Genomic DNA, 13,223 nt, shown 5'->3' on the forward strand with positions numbered 1-13,223 from the left:
AGTGCCGTTAAAATGGTAATACTTCCTTAGAGTTCAGCTAACGTGCTTTTCAAAGCAACAAGTGCTTATGTTCATTACTGCCGAATGGACAGAAGAGATTACTTGTTAATGACTGTCTATAATTCATGCTTAATATGCTAATCTTGATTATAAACATGAAGGCAGTTAACACCATTGTTTACATACCACTGATGAAATGGTAGCTCAAACGACAATTAAAAAATAAGACTGTGAAGCAGCACAAGCTTGGAACTGTTTTCTCCCCCTCTCTTTTACTGGTTGTTATCTTTCAGTTATTTCTCACTGGTTTATACTAGATACTGTAGACCAAATTTTCCAAGGTATGGACAGAGGAGCCGAGGGTGTGAGCCTTTATCAGGTCTTAAAAATCACGTTAGCCAAACATCCACCAGGAAAGACTCCAAAATAGCCAATTCTGCCTTGTGGCTGGACCTGGTGACAGTGGGAGACACCTTCCATCCTCTGCTTCTAAAGCTAGCTGAGAAACACTAAAAGCAATTGCACAACCAGTGTGCTGCTCACTCTCTAGCATCACCTGAACGCAATAAACAGTGTTCATAATCTAATCTATGAAGTTGAGGAACACTAAAATTGTTTATGTGTGTATACACATATATACTATAAGCCTCCTTCTAGTGCATTTTTTTGTGTCTGTATATATTCACATGCATACAGACACAAAAAAGGATGCTCTAGAAGGGAGCTTTCATAAATCACTCTTTAGGAAGATAACAGTGATGAGCAAGACACCACTGTCACAGTAATACTAACATTATTAGTATATGCTGCACCAAATGATGAGCACTGCGTAACTGGAGAGTTAACACAACACTGACCTGCCACCCATATTTCTCAGCCCAGTAATGCTGCATCTCTGGTATTGCAGGTCTCCTCCTGCACTAATGTGATGCTCATGACCCTCACTTCACTCCTGCAGCCAGGAAGAAGGCAAAGCGTGAGTGGAACCCACTTTCTCATGCACTCATTTGCTCTGCAAGGTCCATGTGCACAGGTATCAAAGGCTATAGAGAAGTAGGGAAGGGACACTTGCCCTTCCCCAAAGTTCATTGGGATTCAGAAAACCCCATTCCTCATCTAAAAAGTATTAATAATGCCACCATGCTTTTTTGGTATTTTGTACCAAAACAGCCAAAAGATTATGAACCATCATTATGAATGGAACATGCACAGTCATACTGAGAGCTAACAACTTCAGCTCCCGCCCATTGCAGTTGACAAGAGAGAGGCCCACAGGTAATCTGATGCAGGTGAGCTCCTTGGTACTATCATGGGTTTCTGCAATCATCTGGCCCAAGTACCCACAGCTCAGCACTGTCACTGCACATGGGTGCTGGCTGCGACCACGGAAACACAGACACAAACGGAGGCAAGATTGCCCATTAGCTTAGCTGTTCTGTGCAGAAAACGCTGTATTAGGCAGATATATTTCCCTTTCCCAATCCCCTGAATAACACATGGGTAAGTTGTCTGCTTAAGAGCAAAAAGGAAAAGAAAGGGCAAAAGAAGAACTTCAACTTTACAATTTAAATACTGTAGATCAAGTGTTTACTAAGACTCTTCAGATGGAGAATGTTTTCATAACAGTACATTACTGATGTACATAAATTCATGATACAAACAAACAAGACTTGAAATGATTTTGACAAGTTATCACAGCATAGTTGCGTCATCGGTCGCTCGAGACTGACCCAGGAATGACAGTCTTTTTCAGAATGTGTGGGTTAAAGCCCTTCATGAATCTTCGTTAGCGAAGACAGGCCTTCCTCATAGGAGAAGGAAAGTTCTTAACTTCAAACCCAGGCTGATGGAGGTCAACTAGCCTTGTAGGCTCTTCCATCGAAGAGAAGGACACTCTTACAAAACCTATGACCTGCGGACTTTGCTGTCACCGTCCTAGCTAGGTAGGCCATGGCAGTTAAACCTCAGGTGTAAAGGGTGGGGCTAGTTCTGCGCAAGCTGCGCCTCACCTGAAAAATCCATTGCACAGGCTGGAAGGGCTTACTGACACTTGTCTGTATGGACGGGCGAGGGTCGAAACAGTAGGTGACAAGGCGCATGGGAAGCTGCACATCCAGCCTTGCATGTGGGCGGACCAGCACATGGGTAGCTCGAGATTGCTCAGGAGATGACAGTCCTGGTCAGACACTTCCTGATGGCCTAAGCACCCTTTTTTCCAACCAGATTTGCATATCCCACATGCCCTTGGTCATCATGCTTATAGTAAGCGTGGTTAAAGCCCTTCCCAAATCTTCGCTCACGAAGCCAAGCCATCAATGGTGGAGGAGGTGGGAACGGAACTATTGCTTCTCTATTTGAAATGCAAGGTGCACCTTCTGCGGTAAATATGTTGCTATTAAAAATCTCCACATGCTCATTTTATCAACTCTGCAGTTTTACTTTAGCAAGTCAAGAAATATCAGGGGTTTGATCTTTCAAAAAGACCTTTGGTTGCTCAGCACTTCAAGGAGGGGAAAAAAAAAAACCACTAAAAAGGAGACTGGAACAGAGGAAGTCCTCGTTAGCTCTGGGTTTCAACTCAGAAATCTCTGGCTCATGGTTCAATCACGCTTTTTTGCATAAGCTAGGGGAGACAAAAGCACAAGCTCTTCAAAAGCTTCAAGTATCTTCACTGAATTTGTACAATTTAAAGAATCTAAATTTCTGCAGCCATGTAGTTCTTCCCCTGGTTGAAAAAATACAGCAAAAATTAAAAAAAAAACAGTGAACAAAAAAAAGGCAGGCCATGTTTCTTCATAAATTCCCCTTATCCTTCACAAATGTATTTATTTTTTTGAGCAAAGAAACTCATGTGCTTCCTTCAGAGTCGTTTGCATGTCCTCATATGCTGCAAACTTGCAAGCATCCTCCAGTTTCAGCCACTGGAAAGCTTGGTGCTCCTCAGAAAGCTTGATTTCTGTGTTATAGTCCTTCACTTCTGCCAGCCAGTAAACAACGGTCTTCGGTTTGCCATGAGCAGGATAGTGCAGTACTTTCTTGTACCCCTCTATGAGGGTGAGCTGATTGGCCTGAAGACCAGCCTCCTCCTGTGTTTCCCGGAAGGCTGTCTGCAGGTCATCCTCTCCTGGGTCCACATGGCCTGTCAAGAAGGTGAAACAGTAAATTGCTGAGAAGGAAACTCGGATTTTGTTTCATTTACCTAACTAGGAAACACTGGGACACAGGGATGAGAGTACACTGTAGCTGATTCAGAATCAAAGAGAAACTGAAGAAGTGAGATTGCTTTTCCAACTCTTTTGTCTTGATTTGTCTTAGTCTTGAGGATTTTAAGATCATTGTTTATCTCATCTTCTGAAACTCTCAGTGGCCTGTCAAGCACTAGACATCTTTTCTTCAAGTCCTCATCTTGTCTTCTAAAGTCTGTAATGTCCCACCTTGAATTGTACTGAGGACCGAGTGCCTCTTGAGTGCCCTTCCTTTATCCCATTAGAGGGGAAACTGCTCATCTGCAAGGTTCTTAGTCCTCTCTCAACCCTTCCTTCCCACAGAAGCTTAAGGCTCAGTTTGGCAAAACTCTCACTCTTGCCCACAGCCCAGAAACAACAGGTGCAGGCACCAACAACAGCTAGGGATATTTTTATATCTCTCCCATATTCCTCTCTGAAACACAGCAAGCCTAAAAGCCAGTCCTTTCACCAGCTGTGCAGTTCTCCTAAGACACATCATTTATTTTACGTTACTCAGAACGAGAGGTGCCATTACAAACAACGGATAAATATAACACATCCCCAGCTGCTTATACTTTTGTTGAGAAATGTCAGATTTGGTTTTCTCATGAAAGCTCCAGACCGGAACATAAATAGAACAAGCCAAGCAAGATCTCAAAAAAAAAAAAAAAAAAAAAAGCAACGCAGAAAGAGTTGGGAGGTTTCAAAAGTTAAAAAAAAAAAAAAAGTTAAGTTTTGTTTTGCCCCTGGTGTCATTCTGTTTTCGGTGTAGCTGGCTGCATATAGCCATCATTTCAGAGAGACGAATCTTTCCTCAGGGCTCAGGTATCCAAAGCCACCCTTTAGTACTAGAACTGGGATATGTGAGAAGCTCATTTTGCTTTCCCAACAGGTCTTGCTCACTTCTTTCCTATCAGAAGCTCAAACACCTCTTGCAACATCTCAAATGTAAAATACGCTTCAATTTCAAGCAGCAACTGTGCAGAAAACAGCATCAGATGTTCCATGTGATGTCTCAGATATTTGACATCAAATACACCGAGACTTTAAGTGAAAGTATTCCACCCCCCGGCCCCAGGTCTCAACAGTGCAGTCTCCTTCTTGACAAAGTACGTATTATCATAGCTGGGACTTACAGCTAATAGAAACAGAATCCACTTGGCCTTGTACAGCTGGACAACTTTTACAGTACCCACAGCAAATGCCCACAGAACATCCATGAAGAGTAAGTAATCACTACGTTTTATGACAGTCATGATCTGTAGACACCAAATGTGCAATGAGTTAAGGTAGCAATAACGCTGGAGGGCTGAGATCCAGTTTCAACTCAAAGAATACCCATGCGACCTCCTGTCCTCCAGCACACCAAAAGACAATCACCTCACCCTGCTATTGACAATATCAGGTCTAAGATCAGTAAATTTCCAACTTCGTGTAGTACAGTCTATCTACTGGGTGAAAAAAGGGTTGCTGGCAGTACCTCACAGCTTTCGGATCCTCCCAGCCATTCACACCAATGCAGTTCCAACATGCTGAGGAGAAAATGAACCCTGCACCCCCTTCCCATCAGCCTCAGCTAATGCAAAGTCACAATTCTGGGAGCAAGGGATGAGGCTAATAAAGCTCAAGCAAGCCCAATTTAATCCCATAAGTGTTGCAGCTGCTTAGGGAACTTCTAAAATACCAGTGTACAGCTGCAGCTGTAAATTGCCTTCTGCATGTTCTGGGTTAGACTCTTACAACCTCTCATTCTGGCTCCTGCCACATTAAATTTACGTCTGCATCACATACAAGTTATGTTACTGCATCACACAATCTCAGGCTGCCTCTGAAAACCGTTCATAAAACAGAATACATTCAATGTAATAGCTCCCCTTCATTTACTGCCCCCAGTCTGTACCAAGCTACTATTGAAGACTGACATCAAACTGTGCCTTTTGATCTATGAATCTTAAACAGTATGTGGAGGGAGGTGAGTCTTCCCCTCTATAATCTGTTCCAGTGAGCCCCCAGCTGCAGTTATGCATCCAGCTCTGGGACCCTCTGCACAGGAAAGACACGAACCTGTTCAGACAGGTCCAGAGGAGGGACACAAAACTGAACAGAAGAATGGAACACCTCTCTATAAGGAGAGGCTGAGAAAGCTGGAGTTCTTCAGTCTGGAGAAGGCTCCAGGGACACCTTCTGTCAGCCACTCAGGCCTGACAGGGAGCTTCTAAGAATGACAGGGACAGGCTTTGGAACAGGACCTGTGCCAGCAGACAAGGGGCAAGGGTTTTACACCTACAATAGATGACATTCAGGCGAGCTACAAGGAGAGCATTGTTTACTATGACAATGCTGAAACACTCCAACAGGTTGCCCAGACAGCTGAGAGATGCCCAGGACTCTGGAAACATTCCAGGTCAGGCTGCTCGGGGCTTGAAGACAATCTCACCTAGTGCAAGGAGGCCCTGCTCAGTGCTGGGCAGCTGAACCAGATGAACCTTTCAAGGCCCCTCCCACTCCAAACCATTCCACAACTCTATAGATTTCTTTTTTTCCCTCTCCCTACTGAAACGCCTACAGGCAACTTCAAACACTTGTCCAGAATTGCTGTGTTCCCAGTGAACATTTCCATATGGGTCTCTCCTCTTACTACAACCAATCATGTCCCACCACATAGTTTTTAGCTACAAACTGTACTCCCTTAGGCTTTTGGTCAAGGGGACAAAGGGGCAGGTTTGGAAAGTCTTGCTCTTTCCCTTAATAGGACAGCATAGCTGATACTGTCACAAGCTTTTTTCCAATTTGTGAATTCCTGGTTACAGGCGGCTCTTGCACTATGCTTTAAGAGCACTGCATTTTACAAAACAAGAAGTAGAAACTAGCCCAAATACATCTCAGGGGATAAAAACCAGCATATAAGACCATGTACAAGGAACCTGAAATATTTCTGTGCAACACTTTTCCTGGTACCAGGGCTGCAGCTATATATTACCAAACACTGGCTCTGCCACATGTATTTACAGACAAGGTGCTCCTGCATGTCTTGAGTCACAGGTCTTGTTGTCTCCTCTGGGGCACCACTGATAAGTAAGGATAGCTTAGTTAAAAGATGCCTGGCAATGTTAAATTATCCTATAATTTCCTCTCATCTCTGCTATATAGGTACATGCTCTTTATTAATGATCTCCTGAACATAAAGAAACTCCTGCATCTTCTGAGACAGGTGTTTTAAAGTAAATCATCACCCACTCCAGTTTGCCCTTTAATACTGAGCTGCAAAGCATAACCCTTCTTTTACACAGAGGTCAGACAACACACTGGTAACAGTGATAGCCACTGGAGGGTTAGACCCTGAGTAAGAAGACAGAAATCTCCCTAGCTGCCTAATTTCAGTTGTCTGCCAGAAACATCAGATATCTGAGGAGCATGGTGTGTGACCCCCTCAACCCCAATCAGTCCTGCACAATAGTTTATACAATCACAACTTGCAAAGAATTTTGGCCCCGAAACTCCCCACCCAGCTGCACAAATAGCACAATCAGGCAAAACGCATTATGAGTGGCTACTTTCAACTGCAAGCTGCCCCTCAAAGCTGACCTTTGCAGCATTCAGCCAAAGTTCAGTCTATAAGCTCACTCACTTGGACACAAACAACCTTGAAGTGTGTTACCAGAATAAACATCACCTTTGGGTGGAGTCCAGTGATGGGTCCCATAGGATGTCTGAAGGAGGAGGTATTCAATACCATCAGTGACCTTAGAAGATGGTGCTGACTGCAGCCTCCTGTAGATGATCAAACCACAGGCCCTCACAGCCATGCTGTTAACCACACTGTGGAAGAGCACAGAGGATCAAGAAGGAACAACACAGAACTTGGAGCTCAAACAGACTCACTGTATCAAACAGTGAGAAAACATATCTCAGCATACACTGAAAGTCATCCATCCTGTCATAGTTACTACACAATTAAGCTGCATCTTATTAATGATATTTGAACTGTAAAAATCTTGAGTCCTTTCCTTTTAAGACAAGGAAGCAGGAACCAATATAAAAGTTTTTCTTAAAGTTATCAGAAGCATCAAATGTGACCTACATGTAATTTCTCTGCTGCTGATACATTACAAACCATACTGCAGAAAGTTAAAAAGAAAATGCTAAGGCAAAAGGGAAGACGCTAATTAGCACCCTGAAGCTTTTCCACTGCAAAAATCCAAGGGCCCTATGCAAAGATAATACCTCAACATCATTGGCAGTAACAGAGAAATAACTCCCCAAGGTAGATTCCCGGCAGCAGAGAACTCCACAGGAAGTCAGCGGCAGAGCTGAGCAAACAAATGATAAAGGACAGCCCCCTGCTGTTTGGGCTTGGCTGAGGCTGTTGCACAAAATCGAGTTTCTTGGCATATCTGTTAAGCATTAATTTGATGTAAATAGAAAGGAACACACCTCTTAAGTGATAAATACTGTGATCAATAAGCGACACAGCCAGGTCAGCTGGTCCTATACAGAAAAAAGGGAGAAAACAATTAAGAAATCCATGTCGCAGTGATTCCCAGTTCCAGGCGAAGCTTTGCATTTTGACAGCACTGCACATTTCAATAAATAATAAATGTACACAACGCCATTTCTCCCTGGAATGCATCGTGACACCCCCAGTTTCCAAACCGCACCACGGAGTCCCTCCCCAACACCCAAGCGCAGGGCGGTGCTCGGCTCTCTTGGTTAACCCCCCTTTAACTGCCTCAATTAGTCCCAGTCAGACCGGACACTCCAAAGACAACCCCCGCTCCCCGTCATCCCCCCCCCCACCGAGGGCAGCGGCGGTGCCAAGCGGCCGCCCAAGCCGAGAGACCAGCACCACCTCCCGAGCGTGCCTGGAAGCGCCGCGCTCGGACGCGACAACCGAGGACAAACCTCACCAAGGGCCGGTGGGACACCGACCCCCGGTGTCCCCCCACCGCTGCAGGTCCCCGGAACCCCGCTCCCTTCCCTCCGTGCCCACAGTGGTGACGAGCGGCTCCCAGTGGCACCGGGCCCGGCGGCCTGGGGGATGCAGGGCCCCCCCATAGGGTGCTGCAATAGCAACGGGGCGGCCCCGGCCCAGAGCCTCAGCCACCGCGGGCACCCTGACCCCCGCCCTCACCTTCACTTCCGGGACAGGGAATAGGCGGGGCACGGCGCACGACAGAAGGCAGCTCCAGCCAATCACGGCAGCACCTCCCTTCCCGTTCCGTCCTCCTGCCCCTCCCCACTTCCCCCTGGGCTCCGCCCCCTCCGGCCGAGGAGATCTTTGATTGGTTTCTCCCCGCCGGACACGCCCCATCCGCGTTGTTCCTTCTTCCTATTGGTTAGTTGCGGGTGCGCGGATGCGCGCGAGGGTTTGAAGCGGGAAAAGCGTGGTTACTATGGAGACGTGGCCTAGTCGGTGCTGCCGGGTGGTGCCGCGGATGGTGAGTGCTCGCGGGGGCTGCGGGGCCCGCCGTGAGGCGGAGGGGTCTGCTGCGACAAGGGGTGGGGGGGGAGTCGTCCCGGGGCCACCACCACCGCCTCCGGGCGATGGGGCAGCCCCGCGGCTTCCCTCGGCCCCGTCGCTGCCGGACCGCGAGCTGGCTGCAGTGCGGCCTGCAGGGCCGCTCCCTCCCTCGGGCCCTGCCCCACTTCGGTGTGTGCGGGAGGGGAGGGCAATGCGGCGTGAACAGAGCAGGGGAGACTGGGAGGAGAGCCTGCACGCAGGGGGATGCAGGGGTGGGGGCTGCTGCAGGAGGGGTCGGCAGCTGGCACTGTGCCCCTGCCTCAGTCCTACACCCCTTCTTCTTATGAGGTTCAGCCAGGCTCGGTGCTGAGTCCTCCACTTGGGCCACAACAACCCCGTGCAATGCTCCAGGCTTGTGGAAGAGTGGCTGGAAACTGCTCATGGAAAGGGACCTGGGGCTGCTGATTGACGGAGCTGAACATGAGCAGCTTGTGCCCAGGCAGCCAAGAAGCCAACGGCACCCTGGCCTGTACCAGCAATAGCGTGGCAGCAGGGCCAGGGCAGTGATCATCCCCCTGCACTGGGCACTGGTGAGGCTGCATCTCGAATCCTGTGTTCAGCTCTGGGCCCCTCACTACAAGAGAGACATTGAGGGGCTGGAGCGGGGCCAGGGAAGGGCAATGGAGCTGTCGCAGGCCCTGGAGCACAAGTGTGATGGGGAATGGCTGAGGGACCTGGGGGGTTTAGTCTGGAGAAGAGAAGGCGCAGGGGGGACCTTATTGCTCCCTACAACTGCCCGAAAGGAGGATGGAGTGAGGTGGGGTCAATCTCTTCTTCCAAGTACAAGAGGAAACAGCCTCAAGCTGTGCCAGGAGAGGCTTAGATTGGATATTGGGAACAGTTTCTTCACAGAGAGAGTGGTCAGGCACAGGCTGCCCAGGGTGGAATCGCCGTCCCTGAAAGTGTTCAGAAACCACGTAGACAAGGCCCTCAGTGACATGGTTTAATGGTGGCCTTTGCAGTTCTGGAGCAGAGGTTAATGGTCTTAAAGGTCGTTTCCAACCTTGTTGATTCTGTGATTCTTCCAGTGATGAAGCTATAAAATTCCTCGGTCTGGGGCTAAATTCAATGAGGGAAACTATAAATGGCTATGGGGCTAAATTCAGTAACCATGCGGCCCCTCAGTCATACAGTGTAATTCCAGATGCACTGCAGTTTATTTTGATAAAATTATAAAATAAATTTTGAAAGCCATTTGGTAAACCTTACTGTCGGGAGAAGCTTGGGCACAATTTTCAAATAATCAGCATCCCAATATAACTCATAGATTATTTTCTTAGCATGTGGTTGAATATTAGACACTTCCCATTCTTGTGCAGCTGTTGTTTTAAGCAGTTGTCAGGGATCAGCTGTAGGATGGATTCTCTTCTGCTGAGGTCACCAGGCTATAGTTAGAATGAAGGGTTGTATATAAAAAATAGCAGTATCTTGCCATTTGAAAAAAAAACTGTTGGAAAACAAAAAAACCTCCCAGCATTCAGCTGTTGTTTTTAAGCTTGATTCAGAAAGCAGTGAAATGAACTGTAGTTTTAGTAACCAACTCTGTGCTTGTATGTCAGTAGAAAAGGAAGTAGGAGTGTTGTTGCAGGGAGAAGACTGTCATCATGGTCTCTCTGCAAAATAGCTATCATTTAACATTAAAATTCTTCCCTCCTCTCCATTTGCTTTTAGCTGTACTGAAACTAAGTGGTTACCTGTTGTGAGTGTTCAGCTTTGTTCCTTCAAAACAGGCTGCTACAACATTCGTTCCATTGAGCAACAGAATGTTTAATGCCATGTTGTGTACATGCACTGGGAGTTGTGTAATGCAATCATATGATCTTACAAAGGGATCTGCTGCAGTGTCAAGCACTGATTCATAGGTCCCTACCTACGAATACCCTAATTTCCAAGGAATGAGGCCGGAATGATTAAAGGTTAAACATTTTGTGTGGTGCTCTGGAAAAGCAAATTGTCTGTTCAATTCTGGAGAGCTAAGTCACGTTTGGCTTTGGATCACAGTTAAAAAAGAGTGTAATGGCCAGATGAATAAGAAGTAAAGGTGGATGACTGGTGATGTGAGTTAATAAGTCTCCCTTTTCTCTTGTATGATTGCTGGATCTTTTTTTTTTTTTTTTTTTTTTTCTGGGCTTCTGCTTCTATACTTAAAAAACTGGCAAACACTTTGACACAGATGGATCCTGTGCAGAAGGCTTGTTTGGGTTAATGTGGTTACAAGTAATGGGTACAGTACACTGCTATATGAGTTGTGGTCAGGAGAGGAAACATCTACCTGCTACATGTGTTTACAAGTTTTTTCAGTTCTTAACTTTTGCTTTTATAAGGCACTTGTAAAGCAAAGTGATTTATACAATACAAAGTGACAGGCAGGAAAACAAGGCGCTGTTTAGGTTTTGTACTCTAATTAACAATTACTATGTTTATCAAATGCCTTTGAAAACTGTGCCTAATAAAATTACTTAATGATCATACCAAAGTTTATGATTCAGAATGGTTATCTTAGATTATTTGAAGGATTAAATGTATAGTTGCATTAGTTTGCAGTTGTAGGAGTGCCACACACAATTTCTTTACTTTGCCATGACAATTGTCAGGTAAATATGAGTAAGCTACAGTGGGACAACAGGGCATGGGAGCGTTATTCAAATTGACACTGCTCTGAGATCTTCAATATATCCGATGTTAATAAGGATCAAGATAGAGTGGTCTAAGGCTGCTTTATTCTTTTAATAGTCTATGTAGGGATGTTACATGATACATTTTATTCACAGTGACTGAGCCTCACTGAGTATCTTTGAAGGCCTTTTCTCCACTTTAAAAAATGTATCTGACTTCTTTCTTCCCCCACCTTTATGACTTTTAAAAAGCCTGAAGCAGAGGAGGAGTTCTGTGATGACAAGCTGCAATCTTATTCTGTGCTTTTGGTCCCTTTATAAAATTCTAATGCTTTCCTACAATCAGTACTTACCCATTACCAGCACTTGTCAGGCTTTTAAAATCGTTGTGAAAATTACTTGCTTAAGAAGTAAGTTGTAGAGAACTCAGGTTTGCCACATAAAGATGATGGGCTGACTGATCCTTTGTTCAGACATGTTCCAGCAGTAAGGTATATCACCATTAACTGTTTTCTCCCTCACTCCTATCTTGTGTACAAGTAAGTAAAGATGTTCTGGGCTCTGTTGGCTTCACAGTTTCACTGATTAACTTCAGTATCTTTTTTTTATCAGTGGCAAAGTAGGTCCCTTGTGTTTGTGAAGTTTGAAAACTTCAAAGTGACGTTGAGTCTGCCAGCTAAAATGAGAAAGCAACTACTGAACAGCAAAGAATTACAAGTGATGTCATAATAAAGATTCAGTGACCTTACAATTGAGATTGATTGACCTTATAACTGGGTGCCCATGGAGAATTATACCTCCACAGTGACTCACTTTTTTCCCAAAATATGTTATATCCAACTATTTTAAGAAGTCTTAGGCTTTTGTCTCAACCCCGTTTTCAATAAAGGATTATGTTTTCCCCATAGCTCTGCAGGGAACAAAACCTGGGGTTTGATATGAAACTACCACACTGAAGAATGTCACATTTTTCTGCCCTAGGACACTATGTTCTCTTAAGTGAACAAACAAAATTAGTTGCTTGCAATAACTGAAGGAATGTTGGCTGTTATTGTAAAAAGGTGAAAGTCTTCCCTTTTTTTGCCAGAAGATGGCATTATCATTAACAAGTTAGGATTCCCGAAAACCTACCAATGCTCCTCTCGTTTCTTTACAAAGCCAGTTTATTTTGAAGAATTATGTATCTGTTTTCGAAATTTCACAGTGCTGAATGAATTAAAAGTATTTTTTTAATATGTAGAAAGGCACTCCTTTCTTTTAGAGTATCACTAGTTAAAAGGCCAGAAAGGTTTCACTGACAACTGCAATTTTCCCTGGATTTTCTCATGTATGAACCACACCAAATTTTTTAGAAAATTGTCTTCTCTTGAGTTTTAAAGTAATAAGAAGTTCTGAAACCCATCACCATGATGACTGCTTAAACTCTTGTATCCATGGTTGATTAGTTTGTTACTCTTTTATCAGTCAATGTTTGGTTTCCCTAGGTTGAAACCACTTAGATCCAGCAAGATTTATCATACCTAGGGGAGAAGAAGTACTTACATTACTTCCCAGACCAGCTGTCATTAAGAAGCCATTTAGTTGTTTTCACAAGGCACAGAGCCTTAGGCAGTAAGCCTTGCAGAGCTGCTTACAAGTCTCAGTACTAATCTTCTGGCATGTTCTGCAGTACCTATATTGTTCACAATCCTTATTCCAGAAAATGGAAACTTGTCTGTACAGCCATTTCTAACTATATAAATGCTTTTTTTTTTTTGTTTAATTTTTAAGTAGAATCTTGACCTTAACATTCTTAGTTCTTTCCCCTTGTCTGCTGCTCTTGTTTTGGAAAATGCCTTGTTTTTTTATCTTTTTATCCTC

The 13,223-nt window shown here is 44.8% G+C and overlaps 3 protein-coding genes across 6 annotated transcripts in view; 1 reads left to right on the top strand and 2 right to left on the bottom strand.

The window, feature by feature from the left end:
* The window catches only part of LOC136005538 (myogenesis-regulating glycosidase-like), a 31,975-nt gene extending 24,987 nt beyond the window's left edge, over nucleotides 1-6,988 (bottom strand). The window contains exon 1 of the mRNA XM_065663110.1: nucleotides 6,901-6,988. The gene's annotated coding sequence lies outside the window, so the exon portion shown is untranslated. The remainder of the gene's footprint in view (nucleotides 1-6,900) is intronic.
* Nucleotides 1,571-8,380, bottom strand: NUDT2 (nudix hydrolase 2). 4 transcript variants are annotated; one of them, XM_065663124.1, is made up of 4 exons: nucleotides 8,359-8,380; nucleotides 7,662-7,715; nucleotides 6,901-7,046; nucleotides 1,571-3,139 (listed from the first exon to the last, which is right to left on the bottom strand). In XM_065663124.1, the coding sequence occupies exons 3-4, from the start codon at nucleotides 7,031-7,033 to the stop codon at nucleotides 2,826-2,828; spliced, it is 447 nt and encodes a 148-aa protein (XP_065519196.1). In that variant the 5' UTR covers nucleotides 7,034-7,046; nucleotides 7,662-7,715; nucleotides 8,359-8,380; the 3' UTR covers nucleotides 1,571-2,825. The 4 variants fall into 4 exon arrangements, with proteins under 4 accessions (XP_065519196.1, XP_065519194.1, XP_065519193.1 ...); XM_065663122.1 differs by lacking the exon at nucleotides 8,359-8,380 and adding an exon at nucleotides 8,135-8,347; XM_065663121.1 differs by lacking the exon at nucleotides 8,359-8,380 and adding an exon at nucleotides 8,130-8,347.
* A 212-nt stretch (nucleotides 8,381-8,592) lies between these two features.
* The window catches only part of KIF24 (kinesin family member 24), a 33,969-nt gene continuing 29,338 nt past the window's right edge, over nucleotides 8,593-13,223 (top strand). The window contains exon 1 of the mRNA XM_065661375.1: nucleotides 8,593-8,665. The gene's annotated coding sequence lies outside the window, so the exon portion shown is untranslated. The remainder of the gene's footprint in view (nucleotides 8,666-13,223) is intronic.

The sequence above is a fragment of the Lathamus discolor genome, chromosome Z, assembly GCF_037157495.1.
Source record: "Lathamus discolor isolate bLatDis1 chromosome Z, bLatDis1.hap1, whole genome shotgun sequence".
In the NCBI taxonomy this organism is placed as follows: Eukaryota; Metazoa; Chordata; class Aves; order Psittaciformes; family Psittacidae; genus Lathamus; species Lathamus discolor.

Bases quoted from the DNA above. Each gene is read 5' to 3' on its own strand.
- NUDT2 (XM_065663124.1), bottom strand. From the start codon at position 7,033: ATGGCTGTGAGGGCCTGTGGTTTGATCATCTACAGGAGGCTGCAGTCA. The intron at 3,140-6,900 runs GTGATGTTTATT...CCTTCTTGACAG, and splicing joins TCACTGGACTCCACCCAAAG to GCCATGTGGACCCAGGAGAG.